The sequence below is a fragment of the Festucalex cinctus genome, chromosome 4 (assembly GCF_051991245.1).
Source record: "Festucalex cinctus isolate MCC-2025b chromosome 4, RoL_Fcin_1.0, whole genome shotgun sequence".
NCBI lineage: Eukaryota > Metazoa > Chordata > Actinopteri > Syngnathiformes > Syngnathidae > Festucalex > Festucalex cinctus.
In genome coordinates, this window is record NC_135414.1 from 11587450 (window position 1) to 11611292 (window position 23843).

Genomic DNA, 23843 nt, shown 5'->3' on the forward strand with positions numbered 1-23843 from the left:
AGCTAGCTACCGGTAATCTCACATGACAACATACAATTAAAGTCATTGCTTCTGCATCAATTTTATGTTTCTGAGTATAAATTCAGCATACAACATGAGGTGTACCTGAACAATAAAACCCGGGAAGTACATCAAACTGAGCAAAGACCCATGCATCCATACATTAATAATGCTCAATTTTGTTAGAATACTGTCAAATACTGTAATCTAAAATGTGTGGTTTTAATTTGCAGTGGTGCAGAATTGCACTGCCTGCTACTGAGCATCCACATCATAATCTTTTGATGCAGTTCTTGTATCCACGTTGACATGAGATTGTGATGATTGTGTGTATCTTTTAGAAATTGTTTAAGTCTATCCTATGTGAGGAGCATCAGGGTCGTTTCCTTTGATGAGGATTTGTAACTAGGTTGTTAGATTTATATCAAATCACATGGGTTGAGCCTTACCTGAACACAACCTTCCTCCCCACAACGTTGCTCACGTGTTCACGTCACTTCACTAGTTTTCGCCTCATCTAGTCTTAAAATCGTTTGAAACTGCAATAAACCTATTTTGTCTTGAAGACTGAATATTGACTACTTGGGTTTTAAATTATAAGCGATAAGGAATCTGAGCTAAAAATGCTAACAGGGGTACATCACTAAGCTAACGCTAGTGGTGTTACGATACTTAGGGTTAAACAGCATATTTTTATGTTTGAAATATACTTTACCTGGGTAGCACATGTGCTTGTTTAAAAAGGTTTACAGACATTAAATGTGTCATTTTGAGGGCGAAACGATTCCATCATTGCAAAGGTTGGGAATGGAAGTGGCCCGTGTATGGTAACGATAAATTCACTTACCTGTTATTTATGATTAAAGTCTTGACAAAAATGTACACACGAATTCTAAATGTTGTTTGTTTGGTTTTTCCCCCTCCGAGCTTTTTGGTTCACAATACTGTCGATCGAACGAAAACTATCCCACGGTTGCGAACCACACAAGCTCCACCCCAGGACACCTTCCGGGACAGTGTGCGTCTTTTTCCTGTCCCGAGGCCACATTTTGAGTTATTCAAACACTACTAGACCAGTGGTATAAAACGCAACTACATTTAATAAAAACGTAACAGAAGTATAAATGAACTAGCCGGAACAATCAGTAAGACACCAGATTCAGGAAGACCCTTACTCCCAAAACGCACGAAAGCAGCAGCAGTTTATTAATACACATTAACATTCATAAACGACAACTACACTTTTAATTGTGCTTTGCTGGAGCCCAGGTGATGTTTGGAAGAATCCTTGTAAGGATATGTCGATACTGTACATCATCAAATCTGTTTGATCACTGACATTTCTTGTTTTGCTATATTTAATTTTCTGGTGTAGAATTGAACCGCATTATGATTGTGTACTAATTGTGACACAAAAATATTATAATAATAAAAGGAGCATCTTGGCAAACGTAACCGGCCCATGCAGAATTGTGTGTAATCACCCTTTTTCACCACTGGATGGCCCCATACACTCCCAGGTGCATTTTGAATTTGGGCAACCTGGACCAATGTTACTAGCAGCATAAGAAAGAAAGAAAGAAAGAAAGAAAGAAAGAAAGAAAGAAAGAAAGAAAGAAAGAAAGAAAGAAAGAAAGAAAGAAAGAAAGAAAGAAAGAAAGAAAGAAAGAAAGCAGGTAGGCAGCATTGTGATTTCCTAAATTATAAAATAGAAGTGATCATTTGAAAATGTAAACAATTTTGTAGAGATTTATAGAAACAAAGTACAACTATCAGTTTCCCCACCTTGTTAAATCATTGACAATTTGTAATTAAACATAATTAAACACATCTTCACATATAGACATAGATGCTTCATATCATCAAATTGGTAGTAGCCCTTCACATTATCAGTACCGGTATCCACAAAATAGCTCTACAATTCCCCCCCCCCCAAAAAAAGGTGGTTATCTCATTAAATAGTATCCAGCATTATTTGTGAGCGGTCATGAATCTGCCCTTTGTTATGCACTTTGAATATAATACTGTACTTAAAAAAGTACATTGAAACTAAAAAAAAATCCCAATAATGTAAACACATTTAAAAATAATTTCTAATATGAATTAATAATGAGTAATTACTGAGGTGTGTCAGTACCTACAAAATCATGTGCATGTTAACCAAGTCCAAGAGGGGGAAAAGACAAAACATCATGCAGACAATAAAAGATGTCCATCTGTTGTTGTTTTTTTTATCTACTAATGAATGCATGCTGTTTCACAGGTAAATATACACATTTGTGTTCATGTTGCTGCTTGAATTTAGAGGATATGCCTAAACATAGAGAAGGATGACACTCTGAATGATGACAAGATGTTTAGGAGTTTTCAAATTAACTGGGAAAGTCTTAAATTGTTAGCTCAACCCCAACTACGTATTCCATCACAGAAACCACAGATCTTTTAATGGTAATGACAAGAATATATACACGTATACATATTTCTAAATGTTAATAACATCTATAGATTCCATCAAAGAGAAAAGCCATCTTTTAATAGCAATCAAAAGTATACTGTACATACCCCCATTTCTAAATTGATAATACTTGACATTATGAATCTGAGTCTTGTCACATTTCAAACTGAGTATTTCTAACACTCTCACCCGAGACATTCCTCTCTTCCTGTAGTCACACTTTACACTATTGTTTACGGACAAGAGCAGTGCCACCCTCTGCTAATCACCATGTATTAGTCACTATTTGGTCTCTAGGTTGTTGGTCTCTGCTGAAGAGGAGCCCTAATCTCCTGCACACCTGTCATGGCTGTGCAGAGCTATTAATACATCTCCTGGATGGACCTTATGTGTGGAAAAGAGGTGTCACTTGGGAGACTGACATACATTCATCCCGGCTCGTAGGATGCAGGTGTAGGATGTAGGATCGGGGGAAAAAACATTTACAAAACCTCAATTAATGGTCCCAGAGGCAGCAGCAATGAAAAGTGGACCTGCTTTTCCAGATGGCAGCTAGAGATAAATTGGACTTTGTTGTTCTTCTAATGGATGTAAGTAACTTGAAATGATATTCAGCTTTATTTTTTTTTCTTTATGGAATATTTCAAATCATCACTCAATGCATGCAGGTGCACATGTAATTGAGTTGTTTTTGTTGTTGTTGTTGTTGTTGTTGTTTTGTTGTTGTTTTTTAAAGCACTTTGTACCATTTAAGCATGAGCATAGTTTGAGATGTTAAAGCAATTATAGAATCAGTTTCAAGCAAAAGGGCTCTCCAAAGCAGGTCTTTTGAAACATCTTCCTAATTTTAACCCACTTTTCTTTGACCCCCTATGCACATTTGTGTGATGTTTTGGTTTATTTAAACAATTTAACATTATTTTTATTTAAACTGCTGTGTGTTATGCTCAAGATTAGGTCAAGGTGTAAAGTTATGCAAGATAATGCTACTTACGTTGCAAAGTATTCAATAGAACATAGATCAGCAGAAAAAATATTGGATCTTCTCACGACTGAATAATAATGTCCTTTAATTTAAGCCTCTAGTTTATAGCTATCAAGCAACCGCATCTGATTTAGCAGTTAATGTATTCGGATTGTATGGACAGCTGACATGAAATGTCATCAGACAGATTTTTCACCCAGTAATGGGTGCTTTATTGCAGCCCAGACTATATAGCCTGATGTAAATTGAAACATTCACCTCACCTTCTTTTCTGTGTGATAGTTTGTAAGGACATAAACCCAATCTGTGCGTGTGCGCACGTGTGAATTTTCCAATCAAATTCAGAATACTGCATGAATACATGCAAATCTGTGAAAGGATGACATTTGCACGATGCAATAAATATGATTTGCAGCTAAACTAGAATACAAATGTGTCTCCCCTCTGTTATTTTCTAGAGTCGCTGGATTTGGATGCAGATGTCTCTCCAGTTCCAAAATGAAGAATCAATAAAATAAATTTAAAAACAAAACAAAAAAGAAGGAGGAGTTTTCCATTACTGGAGGTTTCACCAGTACACTGCCTGACCTGATGCAATACTTCCTATGTCAGGCTTGACATGTTGACAGCTGTCTATTCCAGAAAGTTCATCCAACAAAGTGACCATTACCACTCAATCAATGAGCCTCTCAAAGCAGCAGGAGTTCCGATTGTAGGCTGAAGTTTGTATGTAGAGATCAGTGCAGCCTTGGATCCACTGCGGAACCAGAATCCGCCGGGGCTACCAGCCTACGGGACGGAGAAACTTCAACCCAACAACTACTCACTGGTGTTGCTTATTCAGCTCAGTCTGCTCTCTTTCGACCTGTTCGTCAACTCATTCGGCGAGCTGCTTAGAGATGAACAAGCAGTCCAACTAGTACTTTTCGTGTAAGTCCAACAATGCAGTGAAACACTTAAGGTGACGATGAATCAAGATGGCAAATTGTTTTATCCTCTGATAATGACTTCCGTGTTTAAAATATCCATTGCGTTTTTTCCCCTTTTTCTTTCCTTATAGCATTCAAGACATTGCCATTTTGTTCAATCTCATCATCATTCTCTTGATGCTGTTTAACACCTACGTGTTCCAGGTCGGTCTGGTAGCCATATTGCTGGAGAGATTTAGAGCTTTGCTAATGCTCTCTGCACTCTATTTGACCTTCAGTGTAATACTCCATTCCTGGCTCATGGTGAGTGGGACCAGATATTTTGCACAAAAAAAAAAAAAGATAGCTACATGTGCTTTCATGCGGAAGCATATTGCATTCACTTGGAAAAAAAAAATAATCTGATTTTCTGACAATTTTTTTTTGGGAGCTTTGTTTTTTTGAGTATTTTTTTTTATTCTGTTTTTCTGAATATTTTTTTCTGTTTTACTGAATATTTTTTTTTGTCATAAAAAAATATAAATTATTCCGGAAAAAAAAAAAAAAAAGACTCAGAAAAACGGGGAAAAAAATTACTCCGAAAACAGTGGGAAAAACATTATTAAAATAAATAAATAAATAAATAAAAATAAAAAAAAACAGGAAAAAAAACAGGAAAAAAAAATATTCCAAAAAACAGAAAAAAAAAAACTATTCCGAAAAACAGAGCACCGACTTTTGTTTTTCGGAGTAATTTCTTTTTTTTTTGGACCTCTGAACTCCAAGTGACATGTTTCAGTATACCTGTATATATGACTATACGTACAGATGAGACATATGCAGCTCGTAGGCATTTAGTATAAGGTATAATAAGGTATAGTATAAGGCCGGAGGCGGGGTGGGTGTTTTTTTCCGTTTTTTTTTGTTTTTTTTCTCTCTCTCGTTGTTTTCCTTGTTAAAAAAAAATAGTGACCACCCCGGCACACCCACCTCCGGCCTTATACTAACTGCCTACAAGCTGCATATGTCTCATCTGTACGTATACCGTATAGTCTATACAGTAGTCTGCTCGTGACTTGGGAGTAACAAGATGGCCGCCCTGTGACTTCAATGGCTTGCAATGGCGTGTATGGGCTATTGGCTATCCATTCATACACACAGGTCAGTGGTTTGCAACAAGTCATTTGGAGTTCAGAGGCCCCAAAAAATTACTCTTAAAAACAGAAGTTGGTGCTCTGTTTTTTGGAATGTTTTTTTTTTCTTTTCTGTCTTTTGGAATTATTTATTTCCCTCTGTTTTTTGGAGTAATTTTTTTTTCTGTTTTTCGTTTTTTTATGAGAGAAAAAAATGTTCAGTACAACAGAAAAAAAAATAATAATAAGAAAAAACGAAAAAAAAAAATACTCAAAGAAACAAAGCTCCCCCCCAAAAATAGTCAGAAAAACATTTTTTATTTTTATTTTCTCAAGTGAATGCAATACGCTTCAGTACTTTCAAACCAGTAAGTCTAACAATTAAAAATGAATTCATGCGCTATGGTCAAAGTGCACTGAAAACATTGTACCTAATTATTGGATTTTTGTGACACAAATTTTTGGTTCAAATGAGTTCACCACTTTGTTATGAGTTGTCATTGGAGACCAAACAAAGTTCAAACATCTTGAGATTTAGTCACACTAATGGTTTGTTGTGTGTAAACCTAAAAACTAAAATATTTGAAGTAGTTTGACCTCAACAGCACTCACCTATATGTAACAAGCTCCAAACCTTGCATAGTCATTCGATTGGATTGGCATCTGACGAGCTAAATGTTGTTTTCTACCTCACTGTTATATTCATCAAGCCTTTCAGTCTTGTTTTGGAATGCAAAACATTAGCATTCAGTATGTTTCACTGACTCAGAATATCTTTTCATTGCACATCTGTTCTTTGTATTGTGTGATTAAAAGCAAAGTCAAGAGTGATGCTTTCTCTGTATTTGCAGAATCTGCGATGGCTAAATACCAAACGATTTATTTGGACAGATGGCCTTCAGGTGTTGTTTGTGTTCCAAAGAACTGGTAAGAAAGCCAGTGTCCCTTATATTTCAAGTAAGACACCGAATCACAAAAAAAACAAAACGAAACCTTTCATCACTGTTTGTTCACTACGTATAGCGATTTTAAACATTAAAGTAAATTGAGTACAGCTGTTCTTTCAAGATTACAGAAGAAATTTTATTTCCATTTTTCTGCATTATTTGTTTTCATTTTCAGTGAAGGCCAGGGATTGAAAACATGAACCTCGCCAATGTTTTGTACAACAAGGTTTTCTTTTTATGAACAGGATGCAGAGACCCCAATTGTCATACAGCTTGGGTTTACATGCACATAATCTATTAAGGGGATCATCAAATGAACTAATATCCAGTCATTGTTCTCTTCAGTTAATCCTAGCCAAAACCGATTGTGCCCTGGTATGCTGTGCTCTTCTATGGGCTGAGAGCAAGTTAAAGTACTGTATGTAGTGACAGAATATTACCAGCCAAAAACTATTTCAGAATCAAAACTGTCCTGAAAAATGTTATGTGGGCCATTGATTACAAATGATATTTGTCAAAATAAAAACACAACTTTTTCCCCCCTAAAAAAAGTAATTGGATGTTGCAAGACTCATAATTTTGCATTGCTGTTTTGTCAAACAATCATGGAAAAAGAAGGAACAATATTGCAGAATATTTAAGTACCTCTAGTACTCATGGAAAAAAAAATAATAATAAAAAAAATTGAAAACAACTTCGGCAAAAGCTATTATAAGAACACGACAACTATGAGCATTTAAAACAAAATGAAATTCTACATGTTGTGTTTCATTTTTGTGTTGAAGAAGTTCATGTTCCCTATTTTATGTTTTTAAATGTGTTACCAGTGTCTGTGTTGTACTACTACTACTACAAGAGGACCTCAGAGTATTTGGGTGACCCTCGCCTTTATGAGGATTCACCGTGGCTGCGTGAGCTCTTTGCACATGTCAGACAGTGACACCCCCTCCCCCATAAGACCACAGATGCTGTTAAATCCATACGACCAGGAGGATATTTCCCATATTTCTGTGCATAATGTACTTGCATACATTTTGAAAAGCTGCTGCCATCCATCACATACGAATTATGATAGTGAAAAAAAGTTATTTTAACGTGCCAAAATTTGTATATTTATATTACGTCTTAAATTGTTTTAAAGTTTGAATGGCATGTTGGAACTTCTTAATAGAAATGTATTTTCAGGTTTAGTCACCATATCATTTTTTATGCTGCATATTTTCAAAGACTACATGTATTTTCATTGTTTTATATACAAACCTGACTATGAATGTTGCTGTGAGTTTATAAATAAACAGTTTTTTTTTATGGTGGCCACTTATTTAACACTCATCTGAGTTTCAACTGTTTCATCACAACGTGGATTTTTTATTTTTTCCAGTAGCATGTGTTTCCACAGCACCAGTCCAATAAAATTTTAATCTGCTATATTTTGCCAGTTTTGATAGCACAACTTGTAAACGTTAGGTAAGCCATGATTGGTTGTTACCTGAGCCATCAACATGTGATGTTATTTTCAGTCGACAGCAAGTGGCAAAATGCGTTTTTAAAGGTGTTTATTGCACATGAAAAATGACATTACATTCATGATAGACAAAATATTAACTTTTTTACTGCTGAAAATGGCAAAATTAGTAAAGCACTGGGCTTGTTTTGTGTTTGCTCCCAAGAATAAAGCACTGTGTTAAGAGTGTGGTTCAAAGCATGATGCCAGAGGACGGATTCGGGCCTGATCTTGCAGCTCTTTCACCTCCATGTGAAGTGATGTGTTCTCCAGGTTGAACTGTAAAGCGAGAAAATATAAAGCACACCAAAAATATTGTGAGATTTTTCTGTATGAAATAAATGCACATACACATCCTTCAAGAAGAGAAACAGACAAGTCGAACTCACCCTGTTAGCATATTTGTAAAACAATTTTGCTTCCTCTTGCCTTTCAAACTGAAATTACAAGAGTATTGTGGTTGTGAGAAAGGAATTTCCCCAGTTCAGGGGATTAATTGAAGTACAAGAGTTCTCTCTGATCTGAGGGTAAACCTGAGGGCTTTAAACTTGAACAAATCAGATCTCACAGGAAAACAACAGAAGTCATGGCATAATTTTCACTCACCCTGAGGCAAATCAGCGCCAAGTAGGCCCACACCTCGGCGTTCTGGTTGTTCAGATGGTTGGCCTCCGTCAAAGCTTCTTCAGCTATCCAAAGTTCCTCCAGCTATATACTCAAACATATGGAGACACATTTAAAGGGGAAGTCAAGTCAATATTTGTCTTTACAAAATCTTCTATGCAGGCCCACTAGTCTAAACACGGCATTTTGATTAATATTGCCTTTGTGGAATATGAATTAAGCAGAAAAATCCACCAGTTATTATCATCTCTGGGGGCCATTTTGCCACTTGCTGTCGGATGAAAATGATAGTTGCTCAGGGCTCAGGTGACAACCAATCATGGCTGTCACTAATCATTTTCAGGTGACAGCAGGTTACAAAATGGCTGCCCCTGAGATGGATAGTGGGGGGCACTAAAAACACTGCAAAGGAAATTTTTGTGTGTATTCATTAGCGGTGGGATGATACGGGCAAACCACGATTCAATACTGTGACGATATTTGACTCACGATATCGATAATATCACGATACACGATAGCTACGATTTTTGATATTTTGTCAAAATCATTTTTAGCAATATATCACGATATGTGACTGAAAAAGCCAAACAAATGCCCATAAAAAGGAAAATGTCTAATTATGCATTTATTTAATGCCAAAGCATGTACAATGTACAAAGTTCTGCATTGTGCCTCACTGTCTCTTAGCCTTTTAATTATAAACATTGTAAAGTGAGACAAATTAAAGTGCATAAACATTTATAACATAACACTGCACAACTGGACACATGACATCGATGTCTACTGTCAGTGTATCGATAATTTATTGCAACAGAGAGCGCAACAATATATTGCGATATCGATTTTTTTCCCCACCCCTTGTATTCATATTAAGTATTAAGTTGTTTTGACTTCCCCTTTTAAATTAGTCTCCCGTTTTCCTCATAAATGTCAAAATAAAAAACAATAAATTCAATACAGCGCCACTATAACAATTTGGACTCATCAATTAATTCTTTTTTTTTTTTAAATCAAAGTTTAAAAAATAGACTGTAACTGTATACCAAAGAAATACATCTGAAATCATTACTTTTCCACATTTGTCAGGCAAGACTATTTCACAAGAAAGCAGAAGATTTTACAGCAGGTTTTCCAGTATGTTATGATACTTAATTTGTAGACATACATCCGTATCTGTATCTGTATTTATCCTCTCAGGTTACAAATAGGCTACTTAATGTTTAGTTATTTTAATCACTAGCTCTTAAGAAACCAATTCAGCTTACTCGTAACCCATACCCAAAGTACTTTGAAATTATATGTACAGTATACAGTATGTAACAATACATTTTTGTAAACATTTGTACAGAAATAGTATACAGTTAAACCTGTATGTTAATAATAGAGAGTATATTTTGTAATACATAGTTTTCAGCATCTCCACATATTAGTAATACTGTAGACGGCTTTTTACCCGGTAACAGGCAATACCCAGGCCCAACCAAGTGAGGCAGGAGGGAGATTGTTCACAAGCTTGCAGGTACGTTGTTTTGGCTTGCTCAAACTAAAGAAAACAGCAGAAATGGGCAATCTTTGACATCAAACCAGCTGTCATCATTATGTACAGTCAGCAATGACTCATGTAATGGAACAGCGTGTATTATGCCTAACCTTCTCCTCTTGAAGATAAATGGATCCCAGTCGGAGCAGCACAAGGTGAGTGTCTGATGGCTGCTCTGGGAAGTCGAGGCTCCGTTCATAACTCCCCTGGGCCTCGGCAAATGAGCCACACAAGAAGTGACAGTGACCATCCAGAGCCCACATATCTGCAACCTGCTCACAGTGAGAAAAATGCTTCAGTCAACACAGTGGGAAAATGTGATACAGTCTGATAGAACCAAAGCTGATTATAATTCGCTTGAATGTATTTTCTGCCACCAGCAGAAAGTCCCTACCGGCTCTACCCGAAGTAGCGCATCCCTGAGGGTGACAATTGCACTGCAATACTCCGCTCTGAGCAACTGCACTAAAGCCAGATGAAAGCTGTGATTGCCCTTTGAAGTCAGTTCCTTGGAAAGAGCGCGCTCTGCCATCTGACAATAGAAAGAAGATGTCAGACTAACTGTAAATATGACTAATGGATCTGTGGCTTTTCTCTTGTTTTTATATGATTGTATAATGTTTGAGAAAGATTACTTAACACTTTGCCCACAGGGTTACAACATTAGAACGGAAGTGGATTTTCTATTTGTTTTCATCTATATTTGATCAGTGTGAGTCTTGACAAACAAGCTGCTATGTGCTTCTTTACCTCCAGGGCATGGTTGTGCAACAGAAACTCAAGGGTCTCGGTGAAAATGGATTTGGAAATGACTTTTTCTTTAGGCTCACTATGCACGGTCTCACCATTCTCAGCGTCTGGGAGAAAAAGACCGAAACAGTTATAATTGCGGCTCACAACCACACTCAAATCCTTTCAAGTGAACAGGAAGCAGGAAAAGGCAGCTGATTATTTAGCAGCCCTATATTAGTGACTTTCACAAGTTTCACTTTCACACCTAGTCACAAAGGTTGTCTTAAAACTTATAGTCAATTAAGTTTTTGTTTTTTGTTTTGTTTTAAAAAAAAAATGAGCATCTGCTCAGGGTGCGTGTTTATTTTTAAGCAACACATTGCTTTCCTATTTTGGACATTTCTTTCTTTTTTTTTAATTATTTTATTAACAACAAAAACATTTGCAAACTAAAGAAACCGCCTTGTGCAGTTCTGTGCAAACAGCAATTTGTGAAAGTTTCTAACTCATAACAAGCACACATATACCCATGCAGACATACACACATACAATATTAATAATAGTAACAAACCAAATATAATTCAAAACCTGACAATGACAAAATAATGTAGTATATCAAATAAGGAGAGGGGAAAAAATTGACCAATGTGTTAATGATGATCATAACAATATGTTGATATATATATAAAGACAAAGAAAAAAATATATAAAAAATGTTAATAAGATAATATGATGATGAGACTAATAATACTTTAATGATAATACTAATACCAAGTCATGCATTATCTCAGCATTATTATTTATGGCGTCATTGGCGTGACAATTTGAAAATTTGGTATAGATTTTCACAAGCTTTTTGGAAGTTGACATGCTTGATTTGCTTTCACAGGTCACAAAAAACAATGTGGCGGCCCCGGGCCTCGAGTTTGACATCTATAATCTCGCTCATTACCTTTTGCCATGAGATTAAAATTAAAAGGGAGGATTCCTACCACTAGGCTTCATAATAGGAGAGTGGCTTGCAGGTGGATTAGTCTTGTCTTCTTCCTGGCCCTTCTGCTTGTCGCTTTCCTCATCCCCATCTGACTCTTCTGCCTTGTGTGTCTGATTGCTTGCTTCTCTTGCTTTCAAGAGACTTTTGGCCTCCAGGAAAGCCATTTCACCTAGGATGGCTTTGTTCTGACTGTCCTGGACCAAACCTTGCAAATGCAGAAACAGAATGAGGCTTCTTTCTGCATGCATCTCCCCAGTTTCAGGGCTTACCCAGCAAAGTCCAGGCCACCAAACTCGGAGGCTCTATGCTAGTTGCTCGTTCCAAGAAAGTCTCAGCCTGCTCAAAATCATTAAACTTGGCTGCCAGCACGCCACACATCATCAGACTAAAACGATGGTATAAAACAGAAAGGTTTTGAGTCAGCATTCTTTTCTTTAGAATGTCATTTTGAATAACAGTATTTTACGTAATTCTGTAGAGTAAATTTTGCTCTAAACAGAGTCTATTTGGTCCCGCTCTAAATAGTTTACTATTTAGAGCTCTTGGACTGAAGTACAATAGAGTAAATTTTACTCAAAGTATTTTTACTGTGTATGAGAGAATTTTCCTATCCCATGAAAAACATATTAAATATTTTTCATTCATAAATTCAAAGTACATTTTACAAGGAGATATTTTGACTAAATTTTGCTAGTTTAAAAAAAAAAAAAAAAGTTACACAAGGGTTGAGGAATGAACTCACGACCTTTATCTTGGGAGATTACCACTCTACCACCTGAGCTATGCCACAAGGGTTTGTTCCTCAAATCTTAAGTGACTTTTTTTTTTTTTTTACTCTCTTCCAAGTGTAAATTTGAATCTGTTTAGAGTGGGACAAATAGACTTTGTTGAGAGTAGAATTCACTGCATGGAACTACATTGACAGCCTCGCTCTGACCTGGGCTGGTGAGACTGCTGGACAGCAACAGCATCATGGAAACACATTTTAGCCTTCATATAATCCCCAGTCTGCATGTAGAGGTTTCCCCACTCAAACTTGTAAGAGGGCTCGCGGGGATGCCTGACAACCAGCTGCAGGAAATCAACCACAAGACTGATAGGCTTTGATTTTAGTCATCAACACTTGTTCATGCAGAAGGCCAAAATAGTTTGGATTATGGAGTGGCTATCTGAGTGAGTGCGATTTGAATTGAGTTTCGTTTTATTTGAAGTGCAGTTGTACCTCTTGGTAATAGCGAACAGCCAGTTGATAATCCCCAATGAGCTGAGCCTCTCGTGCAAAATGTCGAAGGTGGGAGGTACTCAAATGGATCTCATCAGGAGAGTCATCCTCAATTCCATTTGAATAAATCTAGTGGGGTTTGGAACAAAATGCTTACACGATAATGTGTGTGTGCATGGGAGGGTGTGTGTGCATTTACTTTGTTGAGCGCAGCATGCATCTCATCCACCAGGTCCACATAGAGCTTGCTGACGAATTCATGCAGATCCTGTTGCTCAGTAAATGTGTCAGTCTGTTGCATCTTGTCACGCACAAACTTCACCACAGAGGGCTACACACAACAAGCACACACGGGTAATTACTGCATAAAACATGCAAACTTCAGCACACCTGGCCGACACATCTATGTTTTGAAAGTAAAACGGTGACACATGCAGTTATCCGGACCTTTATTTGCTCTTTGAAGGAAAAATATCTCCCAGACACATTGAGAGCTCCCATGAGCTGAGCCATCATTTGCTCCCGATTGCAGTCATTGGGCAGTTTGAGTCTTGCTCCAAACAATTCCTCATATTGGTCCAAAACATGCCTTACCACATTTCCCACCTGCCTGTGAAAGTTCTGTACTGCCTGTATGAAAGAAAAGTGTAAAAAAAACTTTATTTAGTTCAGGGTTGAGGCAAAGTATTGTACGAATCCAATGAATGAAAGATCATGACTACATTCATATTTGGGGCTGAACTGAATGTAGTGTTTTTCTTTGTTAAACTGTTAGTGCAGTGATCAATTGGGGAAACACTGGCAAACACAATTATGGTTTAGTTTAGAGTAGCTCTGACAACTGTCTTAAACTAGTTTTTGGGTGCGGAATCCAAAGCTGATCTCAGTTTTTCTTGATCACGTCTATCAAGTTTTCTAGCTATTACAGGATTCCTGTTTTCTAAAAGAAATAAATGTGTTTGTAAATAAAAAAATAAGATGGAATAGTTACAAGCTTTGAAAACTAAAATAAATAAATAAATAAACAGCATCCATCCATCCATCCATCCATCCATTTTCTGAACCGCTTATTCCTCACAAGGGTCGTGGGGGTGCTGTGGCCTATCCCACCCGGTTTCGGGCAGTAGGCAGGCTACACCCTGAACTGGTTGCCAACCAATCGCAGAAAAAAAAAGACAGCATAAAACAAAATAGAACTTACAAAAGTATGCCCATGATTACAAGGTGTAGCGAAAAGCCAGCACTAATTTCTACAAATCCAATTCCAATGCATTTGGGACATTCTTAAAAGTAAATAAAAACAGACTGAAATTATTTGCAAATCAAGGTCAACCTATATTAACTCATTAGCTCCCAAAGACGTATTTATACGTTTGTTTTTTTTGTTTTTTTGAAATGCTAGAGCATACAGAAGGCTTTGATGCAGCCGCTGAACTGAAGAGAATGCTTGAATCAAAGGTAGTTATTGCAAAAACGGCCAGTAGGTGGCAGCAGAGTATAAGAGATCAACTGGTGCCATGTTGCAAAAAACTCTTTTCCCCAGTTTTAAACAGATTTGTGAAAAACTATATTACGATGCTAATTGCTGCAAAACGGAAACATAAAAATATACTTGCTAAACATTCTTTTGTTAGGTTCCATGTTTTTATAAAATATAGAACACAATATTCTGTGGGCCTTTCAAAATCAATCAAAATCCAGTAAAACAGCTGGGAGTGAATGAGTTAATTGAATACGCTACAAAGACAAGATTAATGATCAAACTGATAAGCTTTATTATTTTTAGCAAATAATCATTAAGTTAAAATTTTATGGCTGCTACACATTACAAAAAAGCTGGGACAAGAGGCAAAAAGACTGATGAGGAACGCTCATCAAATATCTGTTTGGAACATCCTTTAGGTGAAAAACATAATTGTGAACAGGTGGGTGCCATGACTGGGTATCAAAGGAGTTTTTTTTTCTGAATTGCTCAGTCATTCATAAGCAAAGACGGGGCAAGGTTCACCTCTTTGTGAACGAGTGTGGGAGAAAATAGTCAATTAGTTTAAGGACAACAATGTTGCTTAATGTACAATTGCAAGGAATTTATAGATTTCATCATCTATGGTCCATAACGTTATCAAAAGGTTCAGAGAATCTGGAGAAAATCATTGCATGTAAACTGTAAGATGACTCCAATCGTAATCAGCTCTTCTTACTCCAGTCTTACTACAGCTAATAGTGGAATTTTGGAGAAAAAACTGACTGCAATTTTGGAATGACCATGTAAATTTTAGTTTTAATCGGCATACAAATCTACTCATCATAATTTATCTTTTTCTAAATTGTTTCCCCAGTGTTATATATGTATGTACAGCTCAACAACACATCTGTTGGAACACTAGACATACTACATGTGTCAGTTCAATCTCATGTCCAGTATCCATTGTTGTTTACTTCCCAGCTGTTGCTCTTATGTTCTCACTTCAGTTTCTCTATTAGCATAAACAGCTGGATGTTTACTGTACCTGTGATTTAAGCTTGTGTTCTGTATGTGGGTTTAGTAAAGAAGGAAGTCATATCAGAAATGGGTCACTTGAAAGTAGAGCAGACCATTACAAATAATAATAATACTCAGATATGTTCTAAGACATTAGCAAATTCTGTGAAAATTTAATTTTAAGGTTGTTCCCCAATATTTTTTATCAATAAGATAAACTGTATGTTAGTATATACATATAGGGTATAAGGGTCAATGGCTTACCCTTTCAGCTTTGTTAGGTCCTACAGAACATGGTGGTTTCGGAGGGATCAGTGCTTTCACTCTACAGGAGATAAAATATGCATACAATATAGGTCAATATGAATTTAGAGCTCATATTTAGCGCAAAATTTGGGCCAGAAAGTCACATGGTTGAGGTAATCTGGAGTATATTACAGTACCTTCTTGCCAACTCTTCTGAAGATGTTTTGTGTATTAGTGAATTCGTCAGCGTAATTTCAATTATAATGTATGACCTTGAGTCCATATATGCCTGTAATCAATGAATAAGAGATTGTATCATGGTAAGGGTGCATTTCAAGAGTCATATTTAGGAAAAGATGTGTAAGCTTACTTTCCTGTCTGGAGGGATGTGATCAGATCCGTTCGCATCAGTCCCGCTTGTTCCACTCTGATTACCAGTCCCCTGACACAAATATCAACCAAACAGACAAGTTAAAAATATGTTGGTGGTAAACGACACAAAATGTACCTGTTGCTTCTAAGATTAATAGACGTCATACAAAGATAATTAAGAGACATGGCCAGCTTCTTGTGAATCTGAAGAGCTAATCAAAGCTTTCAAAAATTCCAAGGCATTCTGCTTTCACAACATTATAGTATATTTTGCACCTATTACTATGAAGAAAGAAACGCAGTATTGTATTCCTACCTTCACATGCCCCTTGGCATCCTTTGCCTTTCCCGTATTTGTCTTTACAGAGCTTGTAGTTGTAGTAGTAGCAGTAGCGCTAGCTGTAGTCGTCGTTGTTGTTGTCACTGTAGCTGTCGCTGTAGTGGTAGCTGCACCTGTACCAGAACGGTCTTTGCTGCTTCCAGGCTTTAACTGCTCTTTCAACAAACTGACATTTCGCCTGGTCTGCGGAACACACAGAAGATATTTTTCATACACCAGAAAAGTGTGAGGCTTATTTTAAGTACCCGTACTGTATGTTTATGATGTGAGAGAATATCCTATAGTAACATTCACAAAGGAAGGGGCAAGGACATCAATATGGATGAGACATGGTGAGAGCACTGAGTAAGCTGATTATTATTGAGTCTGTGGGTGTTACTGTCTATCTGTCTTAAACGCTCCTCTGAGTCAAAGACAATATTTTTTTTACTTGGAACTTTATGAACATGATTGACAAACAACAAAAATAACTGGAAATCAGAACCAGATATTGAATGAAAAAAAAAAAAGACTTATTTAACGACTTGTATGCAGCTATGGTTGTTTTTTGACATGCTCTATAATAAAGTTGACCTGAGTAAACTAAATAAGTGTGCTTTATTGGAAATAATACTAATCAATGACCTTCATTCAAAATGTAACTTTTTTAAGTGCATTTGCAGTACCTTTTTCAGTAATAAAGTGCTTGAGTAAGGTTGAATACTGTATGCTCCTCGAATATGGTTTACTCCTGGATACAGTAAGCGGCCCATATCAATAAAGGCCACACCATGGCTGGGGATATGTGGGTCCTCATCTGTTTGCTACACGCACACATACACACACACCAAAAAAAAAAAAAAACAAAAAAAAAAAACATTATTCATTATCAAGGAAGAGTCCCACTGGTGGTACTGTTGGTGGACGTAGGTAGGTATAGGGCTGCTCAATTATGGAAAAAAAATATTAATTACGATTAATTTGGTAATAATTGAAATCATGGTTAGGACATTTTTTATTTATTTATTTTTGGTACAAAGCAAGCAAATGTTAAAACATGTAACAATTATTAAGACAAATAAATGTCTTTGAAACACTATAATTGTGCAAATTCCTTTTGGACCAAACAAGATTTATTAAACTTGTCATTTTAAAATTAAAAAACGGTGCAAATATATAAATTTAAACAACTCACAATTAGTATTAATAATTTTTTATTTTTGTTTATGATTATGCCTATTTTGTAATTGTGGAGGGTAATAACTGAAATTGAAATTGAATTTCAATTAATTGCACAGCCTTACAGATCAGTGCAATGCTCGGTTTTGCTCTGATAAAAATATAAATAAATAAATAAATAAAATAAATTAAATAAAAGAGGATAGACCAGCATAAATGTCCACTGCTGCTTTTACCTTTGGTCACTGAGCTGCAACCGTCTAGCAAGACCAGCATGTTGCTGTGGCCCTGCTGGTAGCTGGTGATAGCAGGTGACTAGCAACAGCATGAAGGTCTTACTGGAAGGCTGTGGCCCAGTCCGTAGAGCACTTGATCAGTAACCAAAGGTTTGGCTGTTTGAATTGTGGCCGCACGGCACATTAAAATGTTTCCATCCTAGCAGTGTCTCACCCCCTTGGAAGCTGCTCCCGACTTTTCGTTTGCAATCGTAGACTTCATGATCTCAAGTGGCCAGAATCTGCTCTCGGTGATCTTCTGACGCAACCTGAAATTCCAGCCACCATTACAACACATCATCTCACATCTTCATGCCACTGCCAGCACAGTTGTTACAGACACATGAAGTTAAAAAATAGTTTGTCTTGCATTTGGATTATGCACCCTACGGCTAATAGCACCATCAATAAGTTAGCACTCTCATGCATGCAGGATTCCATCTGGTCAAATGTGTTTGTAGTGCAATACTTGTGCAGTTAAATGAAGTGAATTTCTCTTCAACATGAAATAAAGTAAAACCATTTCAAAAAGTGAAAATGAGTTTTGGAAATTCCCAGGCGGACATTTTTTAGTGAGAAATTAAACCAATTTGGAAGAACTATACAACCATTTGCATCCATCAGCATAATAAGTTGCATGTGAACTGACCTGGTAACTCCTCCTGCGTCGAGAAAACAGGGCATTTCTATGTCCCAGCTCACTCTGTTCAACATGGTCTCTGCTTCATTACGGAACTCGCGGTCCTGTAGGGCACATTCAGAACTTCAGCTTTGACCAAATGCATTTTGTTTCAAATGTGTAGTTGTGTGTAGGCTTAAGAAAGATGCTACACAAAGAGTATCCATTGGTAGTAATGGTATTCGATTGAGGTAAGCTTGACGTGGCTTTCACACATTCAGTGGACTCACCCATAGTCATTGAGAACGGAGAGACGAACTTGATATTGCACATTTTGAATCCTCATCTTATATAAAGTAATTGGTGACTTTATTTTCATTTTACAGAGACTTAATAATTGTACAATGTTTCAATTGCCATGTTAGAATCTACCATAAACATTATTACCCATTGTATAATAAAGTTATATAGGCCAATGGAAGTGAAATTAAGTACAATTATACAACCTTTGAAGACTCCTGGAAAAGAAAGGGGTGAGACAAAAGTTTTTACAGCGTAATAATGTTGCCCTTTAGGTTTTATAGGCACTGTTGGAATTAAAGTCTTGTGTTATTTAATTAATTGGATTTTATATATTTCTCTGGTAAACCGTCCTCTACCTTATGTCACAGCAAGATACATTCCTAGCTGTGGTCCACATGCTCAATTTGTTGTCTTGTGTGATGTCACACATGATACTACTATAAGTCTTGACTTTTGGTGCATACTTTTACAGCTCCTTTATGTAAGGATTCTGCCCTAAAATATCTTTGCAATAGCCTTTTTATTAGACTATTTATGTCTTAAACATCTTCTATTTAGCAGATAACACCTTAATCGTTCGCAACGGGTACTCCTGCAAGCATCTGGCCAATAGTTTTCAGACTTGATTCGGGTTCCAATTTCCTGCCCTCTCTCTGCGGATGTCATGTGTATTCTCGTAGCGTTTCATTCAGATTAAACGTAGCCTTATTTTCCTTGGTGACGATAGCCTATTGTCGCTACAGCATGCTCACGAAATATGAATGCTACTATGCTGAGAGCATTCACGGCCGTGTAAAACGTCTTTCCTCTGTAAATTTAGCTGATTGGCTATGATGATTCCAGCCTCTGTGTGCTGAGTCTTCAGTAATAAGCTGTGCTTGTATGAGTGCGTGCAGCATGCACGTGAAGAACAGAGTATGCAGTTTCATTTTTCGGCCATATGTGGCAGTAGCGAATCAAATTTCAATTTCCTACATAGAGAACATTTTGATTCAACTCCAAATTGTAAAACTGGGGGCAGCTCCAATCTACTTGCATATCTTCTAGTGACGAGTGTCTACTAAGCAACTAGCATTGGTTGAGTTAGCAGGTAGAGTACCTCTAAACCAGTAAGCTCGCCATCTTCTTGATCAATGGGTTGAGTGTGGAAAAACGCTTCTGGCAAGAAGTGGTTCCCCGGAGCCAGGGGCGCATGATGCGGTCTCTTCCTCTGCCGGCCGTTGTCTTCCCTGTGCCCTCCTGCCTTTAGTTGTCCTTCGCTAAACAATAATAGCTGGTCTTTCTGGGAGTCAGACGAGCAATGGAATCCTTAAAGTGGTCACTTTTAGAAATTGTATGATGAATTGATGCCTCTTTTTCATATCAATAACACTACGATGCAACATTCAGGTTGTTGAAGTACAAAGCGCAGGCAAATGGTTCTGTTGTTATTCCATTAAATTGTTTACTTCATAGCGAAACTGTTTCCAGGTAATGCATGAGCCAAAGAACAAATTCTAGTTCAGGCTATTTTGTAGTGCAAGATAAGCGGTTATATAATATGCAAAGAGTTACACTCACCTCCGCGGTACATGGGACCTCCATTGCAGCAGTGCATATGTATGGAGGGGCTGATGGCCCCGAACCCTGATGAAATGTGTCAGGGAGCGAGTAGGCTGTCTCCAAAGATACCTTCATCAGGTTGGAAGTTGCAAGTTGTTCTTCGGTCAGCAATGGAGCTGATGCACTGACACATACGTCCAAAATCGGTTGCTGTGTGGGTTAAATGTTCTTCCATATTATTGTTTGAAAACACCACTAGATTGTAATAAATAAATAAATAAATAAATAAGAAATGTGAGTTCCTTCCAAAACCCTCAGGACAGCATTTTATCTTTAGCCCATATCTAACCAAAATGATGGAAATTTATTTAAACAAACGCAATTGATGTGTTCCTTGCAGTAATTTGTGTCTTACTGAATCCCATCGATTCCAAACAGGCTGTAGTACGGTATGATATTGACAAAAATAAAATTGATGACTTTAAGGAAGCTAAAGTAACTTTGAAAACTTCTTCTTGGGATATGCAACAGAAGGCACCTCGAAGTGTTATGGAGTACAAAGCAAACGCCGTGCCTACAGTTTTGGCTTATGTCTAATTACAACAAAAGCATTTCTTCACTCACCCCCATGTGGGGAATAGGCAATCGCCAACCATCTGTTACTGCAAGGAAATAATAACTGAAATCAATGTTGCACTGACAAAAATAGTAATATTTACTTGAAAAAAAAAAGCTAGTACAGACTAGTTATATCGCTTAAAAATTCTGAGTCAATTTTGTAAGGAGAGTGCTTAAGTAAATTCTGTTACACTACTGCCTGAAGACAGCTGGGACAGGCTCCAGCATGCCCATGACCCTTGTGAAGATACGGTTCAGCTAATGGATAGATGGATGCAGGGCTGGACTGGCCCAAAAAAAAACGGCTGTGGCATTTTGACTTCAGCACTGGCCCGCCCAAACAGTCTTGCCTAACATGTACTTCTGCCACTGATGTTTATTGATGATGTTGCAGTTTGCTATCTATATTTGAAATGGATCAGTGGACTGGCCCTTCTAAATTGTGAGCCAGTATCTTGTGGTAAAATAATTATGAAAAAGCACTGCATTGGCACCAAAAGAGGCCGGCCCACTGGGCATCTGCCCAGTATGCCAGATGGCCAGTCCAGCCCTGGATGGATGGATGGATGGATGGATGGATGGATGGATGGATGGATGGATGGATGGATGGATGGATGGATGGACGGATGGATGATTAGTTTATTGATGTGGCAATGTGTAGGATTTAGTGCCATCTAGTGGCGAACTAATAGAATGCAACCAATAAATGGCTCTAAATCCTACACACTGTCCCTTAAGAATAATTACTCAAGTAAGATTTACTAGAAGTCCATCCATCCATTTTCTTAACCGCTTACTTCTCACAAGGACCGTGGGGTGCTGGAGCCTATCCCAGCCGGCTTTGGGCAGTACTCTCTGCATTTATATTTTTTCTACTAATACTGTAAGAAAATTGTAAAGGGTTTTTCACTTGTATAGCTCATTTAACCCTGTCCCCTTATCTTTGAAAGGAATGAATCAAAATGAATGAAACACCATTCAGGATGATTCAGTGCAGTTCTTAGCAAAGCTAACTGACCTTACTAATGAGGGGCGAGATGGCTCCCTTTTCTGGGGAAGGGGTTGTTGGATGCAGTGACACTGTGGATGAGAAGCTGCATTGACCTGTCGACAGAAAATAAAAAATGTTATGGTTCCCCATGCATCAGGAGACTTTCAATTAATGTTAGTATTTCTTGATGGTAAACCATATTTTATTTAAGTACCTCAGAAAGTTGTACATCATTTCGACATTTGAATTAACAGGTAAAAATGTCACATACCAAATACCAATATTCCTTGGTTGGCTGTTATCTAGTTCATAAATCAATAAAACACATCTGTAAAATCTAACAAGCCAATTAAAATACATTTACCTAGCAGCAAAGGCAGCAGGTCAATCACTGCCTGGCCCAGGACTATTGACTTTGCCTCCACTTTTTTCTTTTCAGGAACAACCTCTATCAACGTCACTGACAACAGCAAAAGCATTCACATTAACGGAATATGATGTGAAGAACTCTTTTGTTTGAAATTCAACAACTACGCTACTCACACAACTTACAGTACCTACGACTGGTTTATGAGGTATGTCACTAAGAGCCAGAACTTCATTGCAGCAGGGGAAACTGTGGGTGAAGTCATACTCAATGTACGGGGCTGTGGGATCGACTGTACGCTTTTCAGATTCTGCCAAGATCGTACCATTGATCTCCATCCGAAGAAAACTTTGGATAGTTCCTGTCTTTTTTCCATGCTTCAAAATCAGACTTAGAATTAGGAATTGAAATGCCAAATCAGTAAGACAGAATTAATATTGTTGTCGAAAATTTAAACAACATCAGGGCGTTGACACCTTAGTAAAACTGTGATTAAACAAATCTATTTAAAAAAAGAAAAAGAAATAATAATAAAAATAAATGGATAATTGGATAAATAATCGCTTCTCACCTAATTGCTTAAAGGAAGTATAGGAAGTGAAGACAACATGAAGCTGTCTTTACTCACCATGTTAGTTGCACGAGTAATAGTTATTTTGATGTCAATGTTATTTTCTGGCCTCTCATTAGAAGACTCCATCATTCAAGGCAAATAACCTGGGAATGAAAGTAATAGAAATTAGTGTCAACAGTGACTGTCAGGGTTCAATTAGTGTAACTATCAGTTATTAATTTAAATGTAATTTCATCTGTTTGCTCTTCCAAATAATGCTTCAACTAGTGATCAGACACAGACAAATTAACAATAAGTGATACAATTGACTCTATTTTAATTGTTAATGCTTCATTATTATTATTATTATTATTATTATTATTATTATTATTATTATTATTATTATTATTATTATTATTACTATTATTATTATCATCAATGTGTTAAGTTGGAATGTCATTGTAATAATATTCGTAGCTATTATACTGTTATTGGTCCATGCTAGTTGCCACCAACCAATGTTTTCGTTTCTGCGTTTTGTAGACGTTCCCTAGGCCGTTGCCCATAGCAACAAGTGTTTATTCAGTCCAGCTCAAAATGACAGCACGATTCGCGTACAAAGTTGCAGCTTGCTTGTGTTGAGATAAAGTATTTTCCATGAATTGGTTATCATATAAAAAGATTCTTGTAAGTTTTCCACTGCGTGACGTCCCTGCCCTGCGTTTAACACCAGTCACGATTCGCGAATACTACCAAACACCGAACACATTTCACATACCATCAAATGAAACTGACGTTCTTGCTCACTTGGAATGCCCCGAAAAGAAGAAGGAAAAGGAAACCCACACATAAATAAATGAATAAATAAAAATAAAAATTAATCTCTGTTTGTGTCTTCCCTCTGCAAGCTGCGTGGTGGACCTTAAAAGACAC

The 23843-nt window shown here is 37.2% G+C and overlaps 3 protein-coding genes across 5 annotated transcripts in view; 1 reads left to right on the top strand and 2 right to left on the bottom strand.

Annotated features, from left to right (window-relative positions):
• Positions 1-1224, bottom strand: part of LOC144017379 (CD151 antigen-like) — a 34879-nt gene extending 33655 nt beyond the window's left edge. For both annotated transcript variants that reach the window (XR_013283172.1, XM_077518889.1), the window contains exon 1: positions 848-1224. The gene's annotated coding sequence lies outside the window, so the exon portion shown is untranslated. The remainder of the gene's footprint in view (positions 1-847) is intronic.
• A 1547-nt stretch (positions 1225-2771) lies between these two features.
• LOC144017382 (transmembrane protein 138-like) lies at positions 2772-8072 on the top strand. Its single transcript, XM_077518892.1, has 5 exons — positions 2772-3045; positions 3899-4370; positions 4501-4672; positions 6333-6408; positions 7256-8072. Exons 3-5 carry the CDS (start codon positions 4547-4549, stop codon positions 7366-7368), a joined length of 315 nt encoding a protein of 104 aa, XP_077375018.1. The 5' UTR covers positions 2772-3045; positions 3899-4370; positions 4501-4546; the 3' UTR covers positions 7369-8072.
• The window catches only part of cfap70 (cilia and flagella associated protein 70), a 15921-nt gene continuing 45 nt past the window's right edge, over positions 7968-23843 (bottom strand). Inside the window, exons 1-28 of one of the 2 annotated variants that reach the window (XM_077518891.1) lie at positions 23689-23843; positions 22986-23074; positions 22683-22747; positions 22548-22606; positions 22355-22450; positions 22018-22103; positions 20400-20591; positions 19939-20121; positions 18567-18661; positions 18093-18186; positions 17150-17287; positions 16461-16667; positions 16143-16214; positions 15970-16061; positions 15791-15851; positions 13492-13674; positions 13244-13375; positions 13045-13173; positions 12760-12893; positions 12092-12207; positions 11821-12027; positions 10847-10953; positions 10491-10628; positions 10207-10368; positions 10010-10099; positions 8539-8640; positions 8322-8369; positions 7968-8211 (exon numbers count right to left, since the gene is read on the bottom strand). The exon at positions 23689-23843 is cut by the window's right edge and continues 45 nt beyond it. In XM_077518891.1, the coding sequence (XP_077375017.1) occupies positions 8113-8211; positions 8322-8369; positions 8539-8640; positions 10010-10099; positions 10207-10368; positions 10491-10628; positions 10847-10953; positions 11821-12027; positions 12092-12207; positions 12760-12893; positions 13045-13173; positions 13244-13375; positions 13492-13674; positions 15791-15851; positions 15970-16061; positions 16143-16214; positions 16461-16667; positions 17150-17287; positions 18093-18186; positions 18567-18661; positions 19939-20121; positions 20400-20591; positions 22018-22103; positions 22355-22450; positions 22548-22606; positions 22683-22747; positions 22986-23060 (3162 nt within the window). In that variant the 5' untranslated portion in view covers positions 23061-23074; positions 23689-23843 and the 3' untranslated portion in view covers positions 7968-8112. Of the gene's footprint in view, positions 8212-8321; positions 8370-8538; positions 8641-10009; positions 10100-10206; positions 10369-10490; positions 10629-10846; positions 10954-11820; positions 12028-12091; positions 12208-12759; positions 12894-13044; positions 13174-13243; positions 13376-13491; positions 13675-15790; positions 15852-15969; positions 16062-16142; positions 16215-16460; positions 16668-17149; positions 17288-18092; positions 18187-18566; positions 18662-19938; positions 20122-20399; positions 20592-22017; positions 22104-22354; positions 22451-22547; positions 22748-22985; positions 23075-23688 lie in introns of both variants that reach the window. The other variant, XM_077518890.1, reaches the window with a different exon arrangement.

Excerpts from the sequence above, each read along its gene's own strand:
- LOC144017382 (XM_077518892.1), top strand. The coding sequence starts at position 4,547 with ATGCTGTTTAACACCTACGTGTTCCAGGTCGGTCTGGTAGCCATATTG. Across the intron at positions 4,673-6,332 it reads TACTCCATTCCTGGCTCATG|AATCTGCGATGGCTAAATAC; the intron begins GTGAGTGGGACC and ends CTGTATTTGCAG. Across the intron at positions 6,409-7,255 it reads GTTTGTGTTCCAAAGAACTG|TGTCTGTGTTGTACTACTAC; the intron begins GTAAGAAAGCCA and ends ATGTGTTACCAG.